The sequence below is a fragment of the Drosophila sulfurigaster genome, chromosome 2R (assembly GCF_023558435.1).
Source record: "Drosophila sulfurigaster albostrigata strain 15112-1811.04 chromosome 2R, ASM2355843v2, whole genome shotgun sequence".
Lineage (NCBI taxonomy): Eukaryota > Metazoa > Arthropoda > Insecta > Diptera > Drosophilidae > Drosophila > Drosophila sulfurigaster.
Window position 1 is genome coordinate 3,918,321 of NC_084882.1, and position 25,131 is coordinate 3,943,451.

At 36.3% G+C, this 25,131-nt stretch overlaps 2 protein-coding genes and 2 long non-coding RNA genes across 4 annotated transcripts; 1 reads left to right on the forward strand and 3 right to left on the reverse strand.

The window, feature by feature from the left end:
- Positions 1 to 1,520: 1,520 nt before the first annotated feature.
- LOC133837120 (uncharacterized) lies at positions 1,521 to 2,786 on the reverse strand. The gene is made up of 4 exons (XM_062267782.1): positions 2,651 to 2,786; positions 2,389 to 2,564; positions 2,175 to 2,321; positions 1,521 to 2,109 (listed from the first exon to the last, which is right to left on the reverse strand). The coding sequence occupies exons 2-4, from the start codon at positions 2,530 to 2,532 to the stop codon at positions 1,852 to 1,854; spliced, it is 549 nt and encodes a 182-aa protein (XP_062123766.1). The 5' UTR covers positions 2,533 to 2,564; positions 2,651 to 2,786; the 3' UTR covers positions 1,521 to 1,851.
- A 616-nt stretch (positions 2,787 to 3,402) lies between these two features.
- On the forward strand, positions 3,403 to 7,684 carry LOC133837119 (glucoside xylosyltransferase 2). The gene is made up of 4 exons (XM_062267781.1): positions 3,403 to 3,939; positions 3,995 to 4,107; positions 5,149 to 5,446; positions 6,745 to 7,684. Exons 1-4 carry the CDS (start codon positions 3,895 to 3,897, stop codon positions 7,396 to 7,398), a joined length of 1,110 nt encoding a protein of 369 aa, XP_062123765.1. The 5' UTR covers positions 3,403 to 3,894; the 3' UTR covers positions 7,399 to 7,684.
- Positions 7,685 to 12,273: 4,589 nt separating this feature from the next.
- Positions 12,274 to 12,906, reverse strand: LOC133838373 (uncharacterized). Its single transcript, XR_009893942.1, has 3 exons — positions 12,600 to 12,906; positions 12,434 to 12,522; positions 12,274 to 12,363 (listed from the first exon to the last, which is right to left on the reverse strand). It is a non-coding gene; the product is annotated as an uncharacterized LOC133838373 (long non-coding RNA).
- Positions 12,907 to 19,265: 6,359 nt separating this feature from the next.
- Positions 19,266 to 19,884, reverse strand: LOC133838826 (uncharacterized). Its single transcript, XR_009894002.1, has 3 exons — positions 19,596 to 19,884; positions 19,430 to 19,518; positions 19,266 to 19,359 (listed from the first exon to the last, which is right to left on the reverse strand). It is a non-coding gene; the product is annotated as an uncharacterized LOC133838826 (long non-coding RNA).
- Positions 19,885 to 25,131: the final 5,247 nt, after the last annotated feature.

Consider the following 25,131-nt stretch of genomic DNA (forward strand, 5'->3'; position numbering starts at 1 on the left):
AAAGACAGCTATGTCGTCATCAAGAATATATATATATATATATATATATATATATATATATATATATATATATATATATATATATATATATATATATATATTATATTATTTTATATAAGTATTTCCTGCTGGCATAATGTTATAATATCCTTCTACCCTATGGGTAGTGGGTTAAACGATGACGCAATCTGAAAAAACAAATATTTTTGGAACTAGATAAAATTTTAAGACTAAGGCTGGGCAAACGATGAATATGTATAAGCAAACAGAAATAGTCAAAAAAGATTAACTTTTTTTTGGAAATCTAAAAAAGTAAAAATATTTTTTGTAGTTTGACAAAATTTTGAAACTTTAAGAGGTGGGCAAACGGAAAACACAGTTAATACAGTTTTAAAATTTTTGAAATTTGGCAAAATTTTGAAATTCCAAAGGGTGGCCAAACGATAAAAATGTATGAGCAATCAAAAAAAGTTGAAAATCTTTAGATTTTCCAAAATTTTGAAATTCTGAAATGATTTGCAAAAATTAAAAAAAATTGTTTTTCTTTCAAAGATCTCACCCTGCCTTCTTCTTTGCCTACATCAGTCCAAGGTAATTTTTATTTCCAATGAATTCGGTCAAAAAAACAAGTATTGAAATATTGTGAATAAAAAAATTAGGAAATTCAAAAACAAGTTTATCATTTGAGCTCTGTTATGAAAAAATTAAATGGATACTGAATTAGGTATTTAACTCCATAGGGAATATTGTTTTTAAGTAGTTCGAAGCCCTTAGAATCTATGAAACTAATACCCTAGTTTTTAGCCTATTGTTAGTCACGGTACTTTTCGAATGTGGGCCTCTGAAAAAAGTCAGCGTCACCATTTAATTACGTTCGTAGAAGATTTAAATGTACTTTAATATATTTGGGAAACAATATAATCGGAGTCAATGTTGTCAAACGTAAAACACACTTGACGCCTATCTTTCTTGGATTACAAAAGAATTTGTTTGATGGCATGTCCCTTATTGATGGCGAAGTTCTGAAGTCTGGTACAACTAAACAAACTGATTCCGTCGTGATGACTGATTCTGCTCGAAATAATCTCATGATCACTCTGGTACATTATACCATATGTTAACCAATCGGAAAGCGTTCCCTCTGACCGCACAAAATGAGAGCATTTATGTTTTCAGCTAGGTTTTCAACAAAACCCACAAAAATGTAAATTATTTATGATAATCAATGATCTTTGAGTAAAATTGAGATACTATGTACTTATGTAAAACGATGCATATCAAAGTTAAGAGGACTTGCTGAGGCTAATGTCTGATTCTACCACTAGTCATCATGCAATATATTTTATTGAATAATAGCAGCTACCTATTCATTTGTCTCAAAGAATTTTAGGCATGCGGAATTTAGTTTAATTATGCAGTATTTACATCACTCGGGGTCAGTTCATATAAAATCGCTTCAGATACATTCACATTGTCGCGACATTTATATTGTTCTTAAAAAAAACTAAAATAAAACACGATTTTTTTATATGCCCTCTGATTTTAATAGTTTTAAAACATTTAGAATCATTTGATATCACAATTCAATTTAAGAGGCTATAACTTAAAATTAAAGAACCGGTGCTAAGTCAAAAACTAAAAAAAAAACATTTTACGATGGCTTTAGCGTGTCACAACTAATCTTTTCCAAATCAGATGAAATACATATGCATACTATATGTGTATGTAAAGTGTTTATCCTAGACGTACATAGATGCCATACTTGTGTACATTATTTAAATTAATTTATCAATTATACGTACATATGATTATTATGTTTGATTAGGTTAACAAATTAAATGTACTTGGGTTTTAAGTCGTTGGATATAGCTCTTGAGGTCCAAGTTCTGCAGCACTGGATGCAATGGTAGTAACACTGGATAAACCCTGATCATAACTTGTACTTGCGCTAACTAAACTACTACTGTTTGTAGTTCTATTTCTATTTGAAGTTGTGGACTTAGTTGTAGAGCTCGATTTACTAGCTGCTGAGTTGGAAGAATCGTTATTTCCCGTGGATGAGGGTTCCTCGTCATCAGAACATTCGACGCTAGATATTGAAAAATTATCCTGAAAATAAAATGTGAATATATTTAAATATACAATCAAGCAAACAGCAAATATTTAAATCTTACTGTTTCCCTTTGCGGTTTGTAGCCCAACAACTTTAGCTTGCGTTCTTCTCTCATGCGTGTAAGTCTCATTAAAAGTGTATAATGCTGTTCAACCCGATATAAGCAAGTTTTACAGATTGTTTTTGGTAATGGATCAGTTGGTGATATCTATTAAATTAAAAGTAACACTTGCAATCTGTTTCGTATATATGCATGAATTTATAATTTTATTTACAGTGATTGGCAAGTATCCATTGATTTTCTCAACAAGACATAACCGCTGACCATGATCTCCATAAATGTGAATGACGGTTCTGTGCATTTCTGAGCATAGGCGGCAAAGAAATCCGGAAATGCAAGCCTTCTCAATACTTCCCATAGTAAAATTATTTCACCAATATTTTCGTTAAACTAGAATAAAGATTTTATATTATCTTAACTACTTAATCGTTAATACTTGTAAAGTCAAACGTTTTTAAATCAATAAATAAAGCTACCTAAACAGTACTAATGAAACCGTCTACAATTATGATTAAATATTGTTATTTGCTTTGATATTTTCCTACACACAGATGCTCTGAGCTTGTATTTTCGATCATCTTAAAACATATCGATATACATATACATTTGTTATGTTGGTTAACATTATAACTGTATACACGAAGTGCATCTGCTTGAATAATACAATTCTATGATGCAAATTTTTACACCCAACATTAGAACAGCTGAAAATCAATAGAACAGAAAAGCTTATATAAATAAATTAACCACACATATAAAATATAATTCTTATATCCATTTCCATTTAGTAGTTTATTCTATTGTTTTTTTAAGCGTTGTTCCCAAATAACAAAATTTTTACAGTGTCCGTTGTGACAGCCTCTATGACATTAAATTTGGTAAAAAACAAGAAGTTTTAGATACACCACACAAGCATTTGTCTATTAAAAAATGCAATTAGAAATACACAATTTTTTTTTTTCAATTGCAGTTTTGCGACTTCGCAAATTTAATTAATGCTACGTCTCAGCATGAGAAAATGCCTCACATGCTTCCTCTTCAATTTTTGTTGGAATTATTAATCTCTTGGTTTTGTCGATATGACTGCGGATTAATAGGTCTATATTTTTTTCTGTGGAACAGCTGACTTGACATCCAGTAACGGAGTATCGATACACTTATTTTTTTTGTGCTGCGAACAACGGAACAAAATTACGTCGCGTTTTATTTTCATAGCCATATCAATTTTATATTCAAAAAAATAAAATAAAATTCTATCTTTTTAACAAGATAAATTGGAGTTACCAGTTATTGTGAAAAAAAAAAAACATTTCAAGACTGTGGACGCACATTGCTGGAAAAGGCTTAGCAACAGCAACTTCTAAAACATTGTCGATAGTTTCATTTAATATACATATCTGGTGTTTTGATCTTCTCAATTGTTGTCATTGATGTTGTTTACATTATCGTTGCGAATTTCAGTTAAGATGTCCATCCGCCATTTCAGTAAATCAACATACAGAGTTTATTAAAATTGTAATTGCAATTGTGTGTTCTTTCTAATGCATACAAGAGTTTCTGTTTATTCTAAAAATATCGTTTTACAACAATGTCCTTATATCTATGCATGTGTGTACATATGTACATACATTTGTGTATTTATGCATGTATGGCTGCATTTTCTGCGGCTGAACATCTTGTTTGTACAATATGATGGAATTTTATACTTTAGCATTTGAGCATGTGTAATTGGAAGCTTAATTTGCAAATATATGTATACAAAATGGTAATATAAATCGGTTTTATTAATTAAAGAATTTAATATGCTGTTTCTATTTTAGCGGCACTTACATATGTGCTTCTTATGTATGACAGCACTATTAACGCTCTTTTACATATTCAACGAGGGACCTCGTTGGGATTATTTAGAGCCTTTAAAGCAGACTAATAAAATGTAAGTTCTTGAATTAAAGTTGTGAATGTTAGAAGGAGTGCAGCGACTGTAGTTTACTGCTAATCAAAATTGTTTAACGGTAGTCGCCTAATATCGTTTACTCATTTTTATCTTAAAAATAAATTGTAAACAAAATTTTAAATATTTTAAAAATAATTTATTGCCAACACCACACAAAAACCTACAGTTTTAAACTGTCTTTTATCTATCTGTGGGATCTAGGTGTTCATACTTGCAGACGGATAGACAAAATCGGCACGATTATATGAACGAACCAATATATATCTGTTGCCTGAATATAATGTGATATTAGGCGATACGTTATCATTTTTATTTTTATAACCTCTACCCATAAGGTAGAAGGGTATTATAACTTTCTGCCGGCAGGAAATGTATGTAACGGGTAGAAGGAGGCATGTCCGACCCTATAAAGTATCTATATTCTTGATCAGCATTAACAGCCGAGTCGATCTAGCCATGTCTGTCTGTCCGTATGAAACACTGGCTCTCAGAGACTATAAGAGATAAAGCTATAATTTTTTTTCGGCAGCATTTGTTATGTTTTCACGCAGATCAAGTTTGTTTCAAATTTTTGCCGCGCCTACTTCCGCCCCCGCAGATCAACACAAATCGAATAACAACCGTAGTTTTGAAGCTAGCGTCACGAAATTGTTGATGTTATTAAAGAAATACTTTTGTATGGGCAAAAACGCTGTAGCTTTCTTACTTTTTTTTCACAACAGTTTTACTTAAATTATTTGTTTTAATCAAAGCATTAAAATTAACGTAAAAACATTTCGGAAATTGAATTACATACATACGTAATTAGAATAAATAGTTATTTGATGCAAATCCAGCACCGGCAGCGTCTATCAATGTAATTCATTTGCTTGGTGTGTATGTTAAAATATAAACGAATATATTGATTTTAGTCAGTCCATAAGTAAGTTTAGTCAGGTCAATAAAATATATATTATTAAAAAAAATAATGTTATTATCTTTGTGTGTATTAATAACAAAAATGTCCCTTATCTTTTTTAGAAATAATGAAAAGGGAATAATTCATATTGTGGTTGTTACCTGCGGTCAGCGATCTCAAGAAACTCTAATTATGATAAAGTCAGCTATACTTTTCAATTATTATCAGGAATATCTTAGGTTCATAATTTTCACCGAGGATCCGTTAACTGATACCCTTAAGGAAAAATTGTCAGACTGGAGTGAGATTGTACCACAAACGTTTGACTTCCAGCTTTTACCCTTAAAGTTTCCAAACCAAAGCGAGTCGGAATGGAAAACGCTTTTCAAACCATGTGCTGCTCAACGACTATTTTTGCCGGTAAGCTTAACTTATACAACCAGTAAACTGTTCATTAAAAAGAGCGAAACACTTAAGTGTATATGTACTTTTATCGCAGTCGCAGTCCAGTATCCCAAACAATTAGTTACGTTGTTATTTTTTAATAGTATCTATTGGTTGCGAATATTAAAACGCGAAATTAGAAACCATTCTAAAATTGAAGGAATATATTATATCTTGTCTAAATTTCTATCGAAAGTAGATTAAACTTAGAAAAAAATAATGACAAGCAAACGATCACACATCAATGCGCGAGCTTCACTTCACAACAAAATTTATTAACATGCAGGTATAATGGAACTTGATAGAATTTTGCAAGTTTGGTCAATTTTAGTAACCGACAATTGTCGATGTCTAAAAAACTTTGGGCTGCTTTCGCTATCTTTAGTTGACAATTTTCTTCCTCTAAACAATTGGTTTGAAGTTGACGAAATTGAGACAGAAGTCAGCTGGCAGAAGTTTATTTTTTTCTCCAAGTCACTGTAGCGTTTCTTTTTTATGATTATTATAAATATTTTTGACGATTTCCAAAACGTCAACGAAGATAAATTCTTTATTTGAAAAAATTTTGATCATCGAATTAGTTTTTTACTATCGCTTTAGCTAGACATTGATAAATAGGTTCTTAAATGTGTTATTAATCTTATGGACTTTAAATACTGAAAGCTCGATTTATAACGTTAAATACCATTATCATAAATACATAAATATTAATACCAGTAGTGCGATAGGTAAAGCTGCCCCACACTATTCAATGCATATTAATAAATGTATTAAAAAATATTTATATAAAAGTTTCCGATCAACATTTAGCATGTTAAACATAATATATGATCATTATTTTTGGCCACCACGAATAGCTGTTTGTGTTTTGGATCCCGTGAATTATATATATTTGGTAAATTCAATAAAAACTATTTGATTAAAATTAATTTTATTGTGTTGATGATGCTGTGTTTTTACAATTTAAGGATACGAAATGTGACAATGAACAATATTAATAATATATAATAATACTGATTTTTAAAATAAACCACGGGTATAGAGTTTTTTTATAGAGTTGTCATACTTTCGGAAACGTTATGAAAAGTTTCATTTATGTGCATAATAATAGCTAAAAAAATTTAAAGTTTTAATAAGTATTACCTTCGCCAAATAATGCCTGATGTTTTTGTTGAGGAACGTGCATTTTACCCATGAAATATTTGTCATTATACATAAGTCGTGGTTAAAAAAACTATTCACTAGCTTAATTTATTGAATTATTTTTTCCATAGTTGTTACTGACAGAGGTTGACTCCCTACTATATGTTGATACCGATATTTTATTCTTATCGCCGGTTACTGATATATGGAAATTTTTTGGAAAGTTTAATGAGAGTCAAATTGCTGCACTTGCCCCAGAGCATGAAAATGAAAACATTGGATGGTACAATCGTTTTGCCCGACATCCATTTTATGGTCGACTTGGAGTGAACTCTGGAGTTATGTTAATGAACCTCACAAGAATGCGAAATTTCAATTGGGAACAACATGTCCTGCCTATATATAAAGAGTACAAACTACGTATTACCTGGGGCGACCAAGATATTATTAATATCCTATTTTATTATCATCCTGATAAGCTACATATAATGCCATGTGAATATAACTATCGCCCAGATCACTGTATGTATATGAGTATTTGTAATACTTCTCACTCTGGAATCAAACTATTACATGGTAATAGAGGATATTTTCATTTGAATAAGCAACCATTATTTAAAATAATTTACAGTGCTATTGAAAGTTATCAATTAGGTACTAACGTATACACAAATTTTCTTATGCCTCTACGTGCATCACTGAGCGGCCAAGCTGTTAATGAATCCACTTGTGGGAAAATTGCAAGAGATTCACTTTTGGTGGCCAATTTTATTTTTGAAAATTAATTTTAAATATTTTAATCGTGATTAAATTTATAACAAGTAATAATCTATACACATATAGGAAATTGTTGTCTTGATTTATAATTGGCTTATAATGTACATTTGCTCCCTTTTACCTTGCGTTTGTTGTAGCCAGTGTTTCCTTTTTGCAGACTGCAAACTCAGATGTATAAAAAACTCAATTAGTATATGTAAGTCATATTTATCCGAAGTGCAGTGTGCCGTCCATATTGGTAGATGATAATGCTCTTATTTGTTTTAGGCGCTGCGTAAACAAACTGCTTATTTTCTCATGTTAATCTTAAGATTTTTTTAACTGTAATTAATAAGCAATCAAAATAAAAATGATTTACCTACACCAAAAATAAAACGTGCAAAGCTGTTTTGAATACTTAACGAAAACTTTACATTGTATTTAAATTTCGCTTTAAATTTAAAAATTTTGTGATTTTTCTTATTTTTCTTTCTTTTTTGAGATTTTATGCAAATGCTTAGTTTTCGCCAATTCGACGCAACCACTGCTCGGTGAAATAGTGCGAATAACTAAAATTATCGACTACCATTAGGTAGGTAGGTAGGATAGGCTTCCCCTGTTAGGGGCGAAGCATAGACCAGCGGAGGTCCGTAGCTGTGCCGCTGAAAGGTATCTTCGTCTTAGAATACCGTAGATGAAGATACGGCGAACAAGCAATCAAGAATATGGCGGAAAGAGTTGTTTAAAAAATAGAACAATGTAGCTCGCTTCTCACTTTGCCATCTTCTCGCTTCTCGCGCGCACTCTGACATCAGCCTTCGGCAGGAAAATGACTTTAGAAGAGCCCCTTCAAAGAGTAGGGATATGATACCATGCGAGACACGCCGAATAAATCTACGATAGTCATGGAATAATCGCAGTTTTGGCGACTTGCAGCATGGCTGGCGATAGTCCATCGAGACCGGGCAACCTGACCTTCACAAACGAGGCAATGATCGACTTTATTGTATCAGTTGTAACTTGGAAAGAGCTGCTAATCGCTATTCACTGTTCCACAAAACAGATTTGAGCAGCGGTAACATGACTAGAAGACTATAAAAGAGCTGCCAATTACTATTCTCTGTTTCAATACATCCTGGGAAATGGGCTTTGAGTGGCGCCTCAAGAGTTTTAGCACTGCCCTCCGTCCACACTGGGTCGTCTGCCTTAAGCAGACAGGGGCTAGCAGCCTGCTTGGACAACTGCTTCCTCAGTCTGGAGGTGTCTTTAATGTTGTCCAGATCTGAGCAGAAGGCTCTCCATGAGGTGCTTTTGGATGAGCGGATCATCTTATTGTAGGCCTTTAGAAGAAACTTATATTCGTCCCAGACATAGACGTTGTCCGTCCGTTGAAACATACTAGTGAACTCACCACGAATCGATGAGAGATCTGGATTTCACTAGGGTGACTTCGATCTTCTCGTCGGTCTGGAGAGCCTGCAGGATTGGCGAAATGCAGGATGTAGCCTTTATAAGAGGACTTTTACAGATATTGTCCTGTACTGTATTGTACTCGGCGGATCTGGAGAGTCAGTGACGTGACTGGAGAATTTCAGCCAGTTCGTGTTACAGGGGTTTCTGAACAGCTCAGCCGTTGAGACTCTGTTAAATGGAATATTAAACTGAATGTATGTACTTATGGTCAGAGAAGGAGGGTCTGCTCTCCTACATGGGTGCAATCAGTCTCAAAACTAACATCTAGCACGTTGCGAGAAGTGCGACCTACAAATGTAGAACTCTGTTTGTTAATCACAGTCTCTCCTCTTTCACTAATGTCAGGACTTCCCCAAATGCTATGGTGGGCGTTGACGTTCGTATCAATAATTATTTGCTTGTTGGAAGAGCAGAACATATCCACCAAACTCCGTAGCTCTTTCAGAGAAGAGGGTCCGTCGTGGGCCATGTAGCAGGGTGCTAGCAGCATACATCCTTCATATCTCTCCATTACCACCACGATTAGATTATCAGCGCTAAAATTAGGTAGTAGATGAGCTTGTAACTCCTTCCTCACAAGGATGGCAGTTCTCCATCTACTTACCGTTGTCAGGACGTAAAGATTGATTGGACCAAAGCCGCGTAGGCGGACCCTTCTTCTAGAGTCAGGAGCTCCGCCGAAGCCGTTTTCGATTTATAGAGGTTAAGCTGCAGAGCATTAGAGGCTTACAAACTCGCGGGGTGCCGTCTGCATGGGCAGTTCCTGCCGCACTTCCTCCGTCACGTTCGTCAGGTTGAGGGGCAGGGTGTCGTCGGTCATGCTCTCTAGACTGAGATCTGCCTCTACCTCCCCTGACCTTAATGTGTGAGTTCGGCCGGATGGCTTTTTTTGAGGCGAAGGGGTCTTTTACATTGACAATCGAGGGCTCAGCACAATACCCAAGACGATCGAAGGCGTAAACGCCCGCCACGTAAACGTAGTTCAGGATTAAGATACGACTCGTAGCACGTGTTGGGAAAACGTGTTTCCTTTATACCTTAAAAAAAAAAAAAATTCTAACAATTAATCATATTATGTTATCAAAACGTTGTAGGAAACTCGACAAACGGTGCGCAACGCCGTAAACGTAAACGTCTACCACGAAAACAAGTTACGAAAAAGGATGGGAACGAGACGCAATACGGTTGATAGCCCAATGCTACATTCAAGGTAATCGAAGAAGCCTCCCATTGTTTTTCCAATTATTCATATTTCCAAAATTCATTTGCAAACCGAAATGTGAATATTTGGAAAAGCTTATCAATCCAATTGGAAGAAGAAGGACGAAAACGTATGAGGTTCAAGATGGATCTAAAATGCGAATATTCGCTCATCTCAATAATCAATTTGAATAAACCCGAAATCGTTTAAATATGTTTGAATGCTATAAACAAGACGTGACGAACGTGCAGAAAAGGGCGGTGATGCAGTGCAATGAGGAGGGGAGCACAACGTAACACCAAGGTGAAGAACACCCACCGACAATCGTTCAATGATCAATTTTGCTCGGTTTACATCCGGAAACCTAAAGCCCTTCAAATCACTTCTAGTTTGTGACATACTAAACATTGTTAAACAATATTTAATATTTATAACCAAGGAGCTGATATTAGGATTCCTGGTGTAACGAATCACTATTGTAATATTCGTTTGGTGCTGGTGTTGGGTTTATTAGCGTACGCGCTGGCTTCACCGGGCTTTGCTCAGATAGCATGGGGTTCAAGGAAAGGGCCAACTAATAGGACGCACCACTTATAACAATAATATATTTAAAATTCGCGTACATAAGGGAAGACAGAGAAGAAAGAGAGTAATGGGAAGGTTACATTAAACAATAGTGAAATGGAAGAGACAGGGAAGGAGAGGAAGGTAGGTTAACAAAGAAGACGGAGCCACTCTCTAACGCAACACAGCTGTTATTGTGTGCAGACGCCCACCCTACCATGATCCTGCATTCAAATGCCAAAAACTTAAAGTTGGCAGGATCCCTAAAAGAAGTGGTTCGGCTAACCTACTCCTGCTTGGTTATGCATGGTTCCAAATAAAAAAAAGTAAACAATTTAGCGGACATACTTAATTTATTAACAGATAACAAAAATACTTTGAATATTAACAACATTATGAATTGACAAGAAAAATAAATAAATAAATAGATTAACGGACTAACATAGTAAGTGTTTATGAGGCGGAAATTAATTAAATAAGGCAAAAAGAAAAAGAATAAATAAAGAAAACTAAAAATAATTAACTTATAAATATAAAATATGATCTAGCATAAATATAATATAACTAATTATTTTTGGGTTTAAAAATTACTAATACTTTAAGAATTTTGAAATTTGAAATTTTGAATCATTTTGAATGATGAAAAGCACAATAAATATAAGCAAACATAATCTATCTTTTAAACAGAAAAGCTCTGCACAAGAAATTGTATGAGGATCAGCTGATGGCTGTCACTCAATGCAGGCATGTATATGGCCAGCCCTTCAAGGTCATTGACCGCTGGGACTGCAGTAGCAGCTGTAACAGCGCTATGGTGAGATGCACCAAAAGCTCTAACTCATGTATATATTATCATTTAGTAAGAGTGAAACAGACTTACATACATTCGGCGACTCCCATGCAGAAAGATCTTTCCTTGTGTTAGTGACTGTCTGTGGTGAAGCTGTGGATAAACAATAACAATAAAGCTTTTGCGCATGCGTAAAAGCTGGCTGCTATGAGGTGCTAGTGCAATTCTTTGCAGGCAATACAGAACAAGAAATTTTACAACTAAATACAATTTTTAAAAGATATTTTGCCTATATATGGTGCCTTATATGCATTCTTAAACGATTGCAGTTGTTACTTTATACAGCAATACCGTGGTACTTGCATTATGAGTGCCCAAGAAAAGTTGTTGTTTCAATTTTCTCGCCACATCATAATACACTTACAACAATTATAAACATTCACTTAAAAATGCACATTTTAACTAAACAATTTAAACTAACAATAATCAACAAACAAAAAAAACATAAGCTGCTATCCAGCTGTTCGCCTTCCTCCTTGGGTGACGCCGATACTCGGCCTCGAAGCCACCACCAGTGTAGAGCAAACAATCAATAGAGATCGTAAGGCTGTCGGACGCAAGTGTTTTCGTCAGCAGAAACACCGCCCGCAATTCTCCTGATGCTCAATATGCGTCTGCAGCTAACAACAGCTCATCTGTTTGTTTTATACAGACAGCTGATCTGGCCAGCACAGCTGCGACGTGGAGCTTTGGGTGGTTGGCCGTTAATCAAGCAGTGGAGTATGTTGAATTTTCATTTTAAATTAATTCAAAACTCTACCACTGGGTTTTTATAATTTACCCACTAGGTTTTATATAAATTAGGACTGGGTTATTATAATTTATGTCTGAGTTTTATGTAACTTATAACTGGGTTATTATATAAATTAGGATTGAGTTATTATAATTTATGACGGAGTGCCGAATCTAAAAATAAATAGACAAAACTAAACTTAGAACAACAAAAAAACTAAATATACGTATAACAAATATTTACCCTAATCTGGAAAACGGCACTTGGTTTATTTACGCCAGTTGGCAAATTCCTCTAGTGGACAAACAGCTACAAGTGGACGGCAAGGTGCACTTTTGTAAAGAAAGAAAATGACCAGATTAACGACTCAGTATAACAATTATACAATGAAGTATCTTTGTATACTCACAAGTACGTTTTAAGCATCTGACTACACCAACCACTTCACTGATGTACTTTTCCCTTTTCTTTTATTGTTGTTAAAGCACATGCACTTCTCCACTATTTTTTTTGTTTTAATTAGGTTCTGCACATAACCTGCTAACCATTTTTCTTCCAGCCAAAACCAACAACAAAGACCTTTTTTTTCGAAAATTTGACAATTAATCCTACTCAAAAAGGTAATCGCTTGTCTATTTTGATCTGGACTTAACACGATCAGCTCATCAAGCAATTCATGCTTGCATGTATCGTGGTCCACCAATAGATGGCGCTATTTTGGGAGCTTTCAGTCTCATTTGTAAATAAAGCTCCGCTTCTCAGACAAAACATGACAAGACATTGAGTACCATTTTCTCAGACTACAAATAATTTTATACAACTAAACAAATTAAATAATACAAATTAAATATGACAAGACACATAATAATAAATAATATAATAAAGAATAGATAGAAATAACAGGTCGGCTGATAAGTCCCCGGTCTAACAAAGAAAAACACATTTTTTTGTCAAAATTCGTTTTTATTATTCAACATAGTTCCCTTCAAGAGCGATACAACGATTATAACGACCTTCTAATTTTTTGATACCATTTTGGTAGTACTCCTTCGGTTTTGCCTCAAAATAGGCCTCATTTCGGCGATCACCTCTTCATTGCAGACAAATTTTTTCCCTACGAGCATCCTTTTGAGGTCTGAGAACAAGAAAAAGTCGCTGGGGGCCAGATCTGGAGAATACGGTGGGTGGGAAAGCAATTCGAAGCCCAATTCATGAATTTTTGCCATCGTTCTCAATGACTTGTGGCACGGTGGTTTTTGGTCAAATGTGAGCTCGCGCGGCACCCATTTTGCACAGAGCTTCCGCATATCCAAATGTTGATGAATGATATGACCAACACGTTCCTTTGATATCTTTAAGGTCTCTGCTATCTCGATCAACTTTATTTTACGGTCATTCAAAATCATTTTGTGGATTTTTTTTGATGTTTTTGACGGTAACCACCTCTTTCGCGCGTCCACTGCGTTCACCGTCCTCCGTGCTCATTTCACCACGCTTGAATTTTGCATACCAATCAATTATTGTTGATTTCTCTAAGGGAGACTACGGAAACTTATTATCAAGCCAAGTTTTCGCTTCCACTATATTTTTTCCCTTCAGAAAACAGTATTTTATCAAAACACGAAATTCCTTTTTTTTCCATTTTTTTTCACAATAACAAAAGTTGCTTCACAAAAGACGCTCTATCTCACAAACTAATTGACTGACAGACGTCAAATTTTGACACGAATCATTTGAAAGTTAGTACTATATAAAAATAATATGAATTCAATACTAACGTCGCCATCTATGTGTCAGACCGGGGACTTATCAGCCAACCTGTTATGTAGGTGTTCAGAAAAAGAAGAAAAAAAATGTTGCATACTTTTAGGCTTAGTCAATTTCAAATACGACAAGCGGCCTATTACACATCCCCCCTGGCAAAATCACACTTAGTCGTTGTAACGACAAAGTGGGATACCCGCTTGGAGGTAGCTTAATTGCAATGATGCGAGGATAAGCGATTATTGCTTAAGGTCCTTCGCATGAAGTTTGCCAGTTCTGTTTGTTGCTCCGATGTCAACTCGAGTTGCTGCGAATTATCAAAGGCAATTGAGGCAATGCTGTCAGTGTCAGCCGGGTGCATCAAACATATTGGCAATAGCTTGAAATCTCTCCAAAACTCAATACCCAAATATACGTCTTGCGACAAAGTCGGAACGATATAAAATCGTTGTGGTTGTATCTTGCCCTTAAATTGGACAGGAACACTTAACTTCCCACAAATTCGCTGCCTATTTCCATCAGCAGTTTTCACAGATGACAATAGTTGCGTATATTCGGTGTTGTTTGCTAGTATTTCCTCAGCTAACTTCCCACCAATGCAGTTAATAGTAGCGCCAGTGTCCATTAACCCAGTTATCGTTTTGCCTAGCATCTCGACTTGGGCATAAGGACGAGGATCACCAGTGATGTCCACTATTGACGCTAATACAGATCTCTTTTCCTCCTTATTGCTTATTATGCAATTCCCCTTCCGCTGTTTATTTCGAATACCTGAATTGCAAACATTCTCTACATCAAAACTAAGAGATCTGGCCGGGTTTATTTGAATTTCCGAAACTATGTTGGATAAACTATTATCTTCATTTACTCGGGGTTGGTACCCTTTGAGACTTGTTTGCGTGCACTTGTTAACGGTGCACGCACCTACAGGTTTGGTTGAAATTGCACAATTCGTGCAACTGGGTCGATAAGTGTCACGCTTACCACAACCGTAACAGAATACTTTACGTACGGCTACACAATCTTGGTATCTATGACCACTCTTCCCACAGTTCCAACATGAAAGTGTTAGAGCATCCACCTCCAGATTCTCTGGCTCTTCAACATCATCCTCTTCACCCATTGTGGCTTGTACCGTGACTTCACTTACATGCCGTCTCGGTAAACCTCTTGGAACGGCTGATGGCATTGAAATGATTTTCAAAAAACCTCTCTCGCGTACGAACAGTGTGACGCAACTGCTCAACGCTGAATATTGGCACATACAATAATTCGTGCTGAATATCCGAGAGCAAATTGGCTCGCAAGACTTCCAGCATGGACTGCTCACTCATTGGGCTGTTCAAACGTTCTACTAATGCCACAATGGCTTCGTAGAACTGATCGAACGATTCGTTGGCTTTCTGCTTTCGTTGCGAAATAGCTGCTCGAATCTCCAAATCGGTTCTACCATCCGTAAACTGATTTTTCAATGCCTTGCATAAATCTGCCCAACGAACTTCTGTCACACTTTTGTGGTACCTCCAGAAGAACTCACTCCCTCTACCCTCAAACAAGTTACTCGCATATCTGGCTAGCAACTCAAAGTCTCCGTCCAGAGTTTGTCGAGTCAATGACTCTACTCGATATAGAAAGTCTTCTATCGACATAGACGAATGTCCAGAGTACCTCAGCTTCCAATTAGCAATAATCTGGCTAATTCTGTCGGGTCGCAGACTATTACTCAGCTGAGAACCCATTGGCGAAGAGTTGGCACCAACTTGCGGCGCTCTCGGATTTACCAACGGATTCGTATCGAGCCGATTTGGTAATCCAAACAACTCCTGAAAGCTTTGATGCTGTGGACTTGTTGGAGAAGGTCTAGGAACAGATTGAATTGGTTCAGTATTGGCAGCTAGCTGTTGCTGAACTAATCTCTGAAACCCATTTTCCATCACCTGCGATAGCATCTGCGTCTGCTGAACTAATGCTGCTGACATCGCAGCCGCAATTGCCTGCTGTATCTCTTGAGCCATAGTATTTGCCACTGGCTGAGCTATTGGAGTCTGGACTACAACCGGTTGAGGAGCTTGTGGACTTAGCGTCGGCTGCCTTGGCTGCGAGCTAGATCTTCTACCAATATCAGTAGAATTTTCTACATTGGAATTTGCCGATGCGACCGTCGCCGCGGCTTTCGCTTGCCCTCTAGTTCTCATATTTGCACTTGAACTGGCTGCTTCCAATTCTTCAGCAAGATTCATGGAAGATGTTACTAACACAGTTCGGCACACTGGACACAAATTCCTATTGTCAGTGCGAGTATTAAAGCAGGCGTGGTGAAAGTAATGATTGCACCTTGTAGCTAACAATTGAGCAGGATGTTCGACCTCCTGAGTGCAAGCACAACAAATGGTTTCCCCTTGAATTATTGGACCTGGCATAATATGTAAGACCTACGCGTCAGAATTTACTGAGAAATTCTGCTACGCCAAGCAAATGTATAAATAAATAATGGAAAAATAAATAATATATAAATAAATAAAGAGTTAAATAAATAAGAAAAAAAATGAAATAAATAAATAAGTAAATAAATAGATAAATACCAACAATAACACACAAAAATAACTGAACAAATAAATAGATAAATAAATAATAAAACAAATGCAAATTTCAACAAAACTGATAATTAAACACGATTCATAAGATATTTGGAAACCATGCAAAACTTCACAGAGTGTAAGTTAGCCTCCAGATTTTCCTATTAACCCACCTGAATCGATAGGACTAGTTGCTAGATAAGCATACCTTCAATTAGTATGACGAGAAAGCAGCTCTGAGCCACGATCCGTTTCAAACACTAATTGAAATGTGAATGCCTTAACAGCCACTAAAAAGGAAGGAAAAGAAATTGGGGAAAATATCAGCATTCATAAAGCTCCTTCATGTTAATAATACCAACTTTTGGAGCAATTATTTCAAAACCAAGTATAGCGTAATAGCGCATGCAAACCATACTCGGTCGATAATAGATCGCCTAATTAGTAATATTACATTGTAAACTTTTATGATTGATGAAGACGGACAATAAACAATACTAAACACATTAAGCTGACTTGCGCCACCACGGGACTATGCAACTCCAGTCAATGAATTTAGTTGTCCATTGCTGATTTAATTTTGTAGTACTAATTTATTTCCATCGTTTTCATAAGGTGTTTTGCTTACCGCAAGAGGCAGATCTCTGGTGCCAACTAATATAAATGACAGTAGACAGTTTGACCGTTTGAGTATAAAGCCATTTTGAAGCTATTATTTTCGAAAACGTCAACCACTACCGTCTTGGTTAAGTTCTTTTGTCTTGATTTTACGAGGTATTACTTTCTCGCTAATAAAATAGACACAAAGAGACTAACCTAGTACACAAATGTGTATAAAGACAAACAAAAAGACTTGAATCACTAGCTGTTATTGATTCTAGCGCATATATAATATTTTTAAAGGCCATGTTTAGATTCTATACAAAAACAGGCCACACGATTGGGCGCCAAAATATATTATTAAATTATAATTATATCTGTAACGAATCACTATTGTAATATTCGTTTGGTGCTGGTGTTGGGTTTATTAGCGTGGCGTACGCGCTGGCTTCACCGGGCTTTGCTCAGATAGCATGGGGTTCAAGGAAAGGGCCAACTAATAGGACGCACCACTTATAACAATAATATATTTAAAATTCGCGTACATAAGGGAAGACAGAGAAGAAGGAGAGTAATGGGAAGGTTACATTAAACAATAGTGAAAGGGAAGAGACAGGGAAGGAGAGGAAGGTATGTTAACAAAGAAGACGGAGCCACTCTCTAACGCAACACAGCTGTTATTGTGTGCAGACGCCCACCCTACCATGATCCTGCATTCAAATGCCAAAAACTTAAAGTTGGCAGGATCCCTAAAAGAAGTGGTTCGGCTAACCTACTCCTGCTTGGTTATGCATGGTTCCAAATAAAAAAAAGTAAACAATTAAGCGGACATACTTAATTTATTAACAGATAACAAAAATACTTTGAATATTAACAACATTATGAATTGACAAGAAAAAAAAAATGACAAGAAAAATAAATAAATTAATAGATTAACGGACTAACATAGTAAGTGTTTATGAGGCGGAAATTAATTAAATAAGGCAAAAAGAAAAAGAATAAATAAAGAAAACTAAAAATAATTAACTTATAAATATAAAATATGATCTAGCATAAATATAATATAACTAATTATTTTTGGGTTTGAAAATTACTAATACTTTAAGAATTTTGAAATTTGAAATTTTGAATCATTTTGAATGATGAAAAGCACAATAAATATAAGCAAACATAATCTATCTTTTAAACAGAAAAGCTCTGCACAAGAAATTGTATGAGGATCAGCTGATGGCTGTCACTCAATGCAGGCATGTATATGGCCAGCCCTTCAAGGTCATTGACCGCTGGGACTGCAGTAGCAGCTGTAACAGCGCTATGGTGAGATGCACCAAAAGAAAAGTAGGAGTGAAACAGACTTACATACATTCGGCGACTCCCACGCAGAAAGATCTTTCCTTGTGTTAGTGACTGTCTGTGGTGAAGCTGTGGATAAACACAACAATAAAGCTTTTGCGCATGCGTAAAAGCTGGCTGCTATGAGGTGCTAGTGCAATTCTTTGCAGGCAATACAGAACAAGAAATTTTACAACTAAATACAATTTTTAAAAGATATTTTGCCTATATATGGTGCCTTATATGCATTCTTAAACGATTGCAGTTGTTACTTTATACAGCAATACCGTGGTACTTGCATTATGAGTGCCCAAGAAAAGTTGTTGTTTCAATTTTCTCGCCACATCATAATACACTTACAACAATTATAAACATTCACTTAAAATGCACATTTTAACTAAACAATTTAAACTAACAATAATCAACAAACAAAAAACATAAGCTGCTATCCAGCTGTTCGCCTTCCTCCTGGGTGACGCCGATACTCGGCCTCGAAGCCACCACCAGTGTGGAGCAAACAATCAATAGAGATCGTAAGGCTGTCGGACGCAAGTGTTTTCGTCAGCAGAAACACCGCCCGCAATTCTCCTGATGCTCAATATGCGTCTGCAGCTAACAACAGCTCATCTGTTTGTTTTATACAGACAGCTGATCTGGCCAGCACAGCTGCGACGTGGAGCTTTGGGTGGTTGGCCGTTAATCAAGCAGTGGAGTATGTTGAATTTTCATTTTAAATTAATTCAAAACTCTACCACTGGGTTTTATAATTTACCCACTAGGTTTTATATAAATTAGGACTGGGTTATTATAATTTATGTTTGAGTTTTATGTAACTTATAACTGGGTTATTATATAAATTAGGATTGAGTTATTATAATTTATGACGGAGTGCCGAATCTAAAAATAAATAGACAAAACTAAACTTAGAACAACAAAAAAACTAAATATACGTATAACAAATATTTACCCTAATCTGGAAAACGGCACTTGGTTTATTTACGCCAGTTGGCAAATTCCTCTAGTGGACAAACAGCTACAAGTGGACGGCAAGGTGCACTTTTGTAAAGAAAGAAAATGACCAGATTAACGACTCAGTATAACAATTATACAATGAAGTATCTTTGTATACTCACAAGTACGTTTTAAGCATCTGACTACACCAACCACTTCACTGATGTACTTTTCCCTTTTCTTTTATTGTTGTTAAAGCACATGCACTTCTCCACTATTTTTTTACTTAGGTTCTGCACATAACCTGCTAACCATTTTTCTTCCAGCCAAAACCAACAACAAAGACCTTTTTTTTCGAAAATTTGACAATTAATCCTACTCAAAAAGGTAATCGCTTGTCTATTTTGATCTGGACTTAACACGATCAGCTCATCAAGCAATTCATGCTTGCATGTATCGTGGTCCACCAATAGATGGCGCTATTTTGGGAGCTTTCAGTCTCATTTGTAAATAAAGCTCCGCTTCTCAGACAAAACATGACAAGACATTGAGTACCATTTTCTCAGACTACAAATAAATTTATACAACTAAACAAATTAAATAATACAAATTAAATATGACAAGACACATAATAATAAATAATATAATAAATAATAGATAGAAATATGTAGGTGTGCAGAAAAAGAAGAAAAAAAATGTTGCATACTTTTAGGCTTAGTCAATTTCAAATACGACAAGCGGCCTATTACACTGGTGAATTCCTAAATGATGGCTGGCTTAGCACTGATTCCTCATTTGGAAAGGGTTATGATTTCTCACCTCTCATCAAAATGCAACTTTAAGTTGTTTGCTGAGTATAGCTAGTAAACCAGCATGATACTCAACTAAAAGTAAAATCGTACCAGAGCACAAAGTGTCTAGCTACGATTGGATCCAACTACCTCAACCTTTTCGAATCACATAAAAATGTAATGTGTGGGAGCTCTATGTTTATAAATGTGATCCGATGAAATGCTCTAAGCATTTTGACCTTCCTCTTAAATTAAAAAATAGAATGGCGGTTGTAATGATGTGTTTTGTTTTAAGCGGCAATTATATTGGCCCTCAAACTAATTAATAGATCATACCATTTCAATAGCTTTTATGTTGACAACACATTATCTACAACAACCAAGGTTGACTTTGGAGAATTAACATTTCCGATGGAAATCCGGAAAACCCTCACATCATCTTAAAATCGATAAAGTAATTGTACCGCTTTACTCCGATGGAGTGGAAAAGAGTATCCACATTCATTTACTATATATCGACGGACTATCTGCGCGTATGTCGTCGTAAGTACATTCATTCTATAAACTAGAAAGTATTACATTAATTATTAACATTTTTAATTACAGTCTACTTGCATGACAATTGGGTAAATAGCGAATTAAACAGATGCAGTCGGGTGGTTGCAGAGGAACCTAAGAAAGATGAGATGATTTTCTTTAAAAAACATAACCGCCAGCTGGAGGTTCCTTTCGACGTGTGTGCAGACTTTGAATGCATATTGAAACCAGTAACCTTAGTTGTAAGTGAAAACACAAAAATTATTTATAAGCATGTTTCAGAGGCATTTGCACTACATAAAGTGTGCATTTGACTCAGGCTTAGATAAGTTCGTTTCAATGACAGGAGGTGATGTCGCTGGCACTTTTTCAAAATTTTAAGTAAGTTCATCGACTTATAATCTTGAACCCTCTTATTATTACACAAGTCCAGGATTGTCATGGGATGCTATGCTGAAAACTACAGAGATCCACCTCCAGATACTCAGTGACATTGATTTGATTAGACATATTCAGTGTGGAATTCAGGGTGGGTTGGTACAATGCAGTCATAAATATACAAACCACACATATATAAAAGATTTTGATCCTACTAAGGAATCAGAATATTTAATGCATGTATGTAGTGCGTTCATATGGCTAGACCCGAATCAGGTTAAATGATTTACTCTCGAAAATATTCCAGAAAATAGTAAGTACGGAAATATTCTAGAGGTTGATCTGGAATATACATACTCACTCCACGACGATCACAATGATCTGCCATTCTGTCCAGCTAACAAGCTGCCATCAACCACTTCAAAAACTTCTAAGTTGATAGCCGATAAGAGAATAATATCATATACTACAATTCATTAAAACAGAGTATGAGACATGGCTTAAAATTAAAAAAAATTCACATTCTTCAATTTCGTCAGAAAGCCAAAAATAATGTTGAAAAAAAGATTTTTTCAAATTATTGAATAATTTTGTGTATGGTAAAACCATGGAAAACAGCGAAAAGAGGGTGGATGTGCGTATAATAACGGAGTGGGACTTTCCAATTGAAAATAGGAATGCAGGAGATTTAATATCAAAATCGAATTTTCATAGTGCATCAAAGTTCAGAGAAACTATGTATGCACTTCAAATAAAGAGGTTACGCAACGTTTGTGAGAAACCAATTTATTTAGGATTTGTAGTGTTGGAGTTATCCAAATACAAACCTGGTGCTACTACTACTACTGCTCGGTGTTGGTCGTCGGTGCGATTGGGTATTCTTGGTGGTGATGTAACTGTTTCTGTTTCTGCTGGTGTTGGTGTGTACTGATGACTGAATGATATTTTCCTTCGAGTGGCTGGCTAATTTTATACTTCTCACTTTCCTCTTCCACTGGTGTTTTGTAAGGTATTCATTATGTAAGAATATTTTCTTCGATTGGGTGGTTGACTTTCTACCTGCTGCTTTCATCGTTGGTACTTTAAGTAATGCTTCTCAAGTGCTCAGTTATAACAGAAAATGTTCTCCCACAAATTGAATTAAATCGAAATTATGAGTGTGCTCTCATTAACTTTCACACATACAATTCTATACCAAACGTTGATAGAGGGAGCAATCTATTTCATATTGGAAATAAAGTTGAAGAAAAACCTGTTGGATCAAATGAACTCGGAAGATATTGCAACATATATTATTGATGTTCCTATGATTCGTTAAAAATTGAACAACAATACACTGAAAGATCAAGTTACCAATAGAAAATAAACAGTATTTTTTAATCGCGAACGAAGTATTGGAAAGCTATTTGGATTTGATAAACATATTCTAAAACCGTACAATAATGAAATGTATGTGGGTAATAGACCAAATCACGTGCTTCATGAATTTGGAATCAATGTCCAGAATATAAAATGGGCATTACACCATGAAATTTGATTTATTTACCTATCAACACTAGAGAAATAAGCACGCCCAAAATACGGATAACTGATCAGGAGGGAGAATTAATCAATTTTCGAGGGGAATCTATAACAATTCAGAATGATGATTTATAATAAAAAGCCGGCACATCACCTCACAACTCCCATTATTAAATGTAAAACTGCCGTGAAAAAAATCATCATTATCATCTCAAGGAGCATCATATCCACAACCTGCACTATCATTAACAAATAACGTCATTCCAAATGAATGAAATTTTTTTTCTGTCTGAGAGTTTTCTCCACTTTGAAGGGACACTTAATAAAATAACTAACCAAAATACGGTTACAACTAACGCAAATGATGTTACCGGCTTGCTTAAAAATAATTGCGTGGCCTAATTTTTGGATGAAATAAGATATGAATTGATCGAATGCGAACTGGATATGATACAATTTACCGGTAGGAGTCAACAGGAGGCTCTACTTCATCGTAATGCCGGGCGGAGTGGAGGAGAGGCTATGACTTCCGGAGGACATTTCAGCTTTTCTATACTACTGAAAATGCTAATGGGATTCGCTGAAGATCATAAAAAAGTTATATTAACTTGTAAACATGAACTCATTCTCTTGCTAGCTAACAATACGGACGATATGTTCATAAAAACAGTCGGAGGTGATACAAATAAAATTGATATACAGAGCATTAGTTGGAAAGTACCCTTTCAAGCGACACTACTAAAATTAAATGTTCAAAAGTTCAAAATGTAGTCACAAGTGGTTCTAAACTTCTACTTTAATTTCGCAGCTCGATGGTACAGGGACTCATCATGTATGGAAAGTTATGCTAGCTGAAAATAGAGAACGTCCACGGCTTGCAGACATTAGGTATAGGTATAGGTAGGACCGGCTGCCCCTGTACGGGACAAAGCATAGACAAGTGGAGGTCCGTAGCTGTACCAGTGGAGCGTATCTTCGTCTTAGAAGTCGCACAGTATGGATGCATTTTTGACAAAAGCCAGCAGCATCCTAGGTGGTAGCCGTGAAACGTCACGAAGATCGTTGTGGCACGGCGAATTGAGGTATTTAAGCGGGAGTCGGGATAACGCTGGGCATCTACAGAGAAGATGGACAGCCGACAGACAGTGACCAGTTAAAATGCCTAGCATTAGCCTACAGTCTTTCTTTGAAAGCTGCATGACGAATTTGGTTAGGTTGTTGTTTATTGAAGCACACATCAGCCATTCAGTTTTGCACGAGTTGGCATTGCGCCAGCTCGCGTCCCACTGAAGTCTAGAGCGCACTTCACTTTCCCTGCCTAGAGTTCGCAGGGATATCGGAACATTGCACATGTTACCGACATCGAGCCCCACGTCCTCTTTGGCGAGAGTGTCTGCGATCTTTTTGCCATCGATGCCCTGGTGGCTTAGGATCCAATATATACGCACGACCGCAGATGCGTTCAGCGACTCTATAGCTCTTCTGCTATCCAGGATAATTTTGGACTTGACCACATCAGAGTGCATTGATCTTATTGCAGCCTGGCTGTCAACAAAAATATTAATTGAGTTGTGATTGTGTTGTAAACCCCGAGCCAATTCTGCAGCCTTGCCAATGGCAAAAACTTCCGCCTGGAAGATGCTGCAATGGTCAGGGAGTTTATAGGAGTGTTTGGAGACCGGGTCTGGGCAGTATACGGCCGCACCGACTCCTTCATCCATCTTCGCCCCGTCGGTGAAGAAGTTGAGGGCTTCGGGAATGCATAACTCTTTCCGCCAGCAGTCCAGTTCCAGGAATATCGTGTTTATGTGGTCAGTACTGGTAAGGGGGATAGTACAGTCCAAGTCTGTGCTTGTCTCCCTACCAATGGCGCTGTGACCGTAGCCTAGTAGACTCAGATTGCCTGTTGCAGCAATCCTAAGGGACTATTTTGCGGCTATGGATTGCGCGTATAGGTTCAACGGTTCAACGCCAGCTATTACCTCGAGGGCTTTAGTTGGCGTCGATCTGATAGCGCCTGTGATACACAGTAGCGCTTGACGCTGTGTCCTTTCCATGATGGATAGGTACGTCCTTTTTTCCGTGGCCTGGCACTACACTAGAATACCATAGGTGAGAGCGAATAACTGAGATGTATATCCACCACATAAGATTAGGAGACAGGCCCCAAGTGCAGCTAAGCATCTTTTTCGCCATGTACAAGGCTCCAGTGGCCTTCTTCACCCTTTCTAGCAAGTTGAGCTTCCATGTCCGTTTGCTATCTAGGACCACACCTAGGTATTTTACTGCAACCTATTTTGGGCTTGCAGTCATTTCTATTACATTAAATGGAAATCTAATTACAAGAAAATTGGAAAAATGCAAAGGTGTATTTAAATTCTGAAATCTATCCATATGAAGATTTAAATGTAAAATTCGATGAATATTGGTTTGCTGTCTTGTATAATATGTACATGAGATTCCAAGAAAGTTACTGCAATCGGGAACCTCG

Coding starts and splice junctions, on each gene's coding strand:
- LOC133837119 (XM_062267781.1), top strand. CDS start 3,895: ATGTGTAATTGGAAGCTTAATTTGCAAATATATGTATACAAAATG. Junction 3,940..3,994: donor AAATATATGTATACAAAATG/GTAATATAAATC, acceptor TTTCTATTTTAG/CGGCACTTACATATGTGCTT. Junction 5,447..6,744: donor CTCAACGACTATTTTTGCCG/GTAAGCTTAACT, acceptor TTTTTTCCATAG/TTGTTACTGACAGAGGTTGA.
- LOC133837120 (XM_062267782.1), bottom strand. CDS start 2,532: ATGGGAAGTATTGAGAAGGCTTGCATTTCCGGATTTCTTTGCCGCCTA. Junction 2,322..2,388: donor ATGGATACTTGCCAATCACT/GTAAATAAAATT, acceptor TTAATTTAATAG/ATATCACCAACTGATCCATT. Junction 2,110..2,174: donor ACAAACCGCAAAGGGAAACA/GTAAGATTTAAA, acceptor TTTTATTTTCAG/GATAATTTTTCAATATCTAG.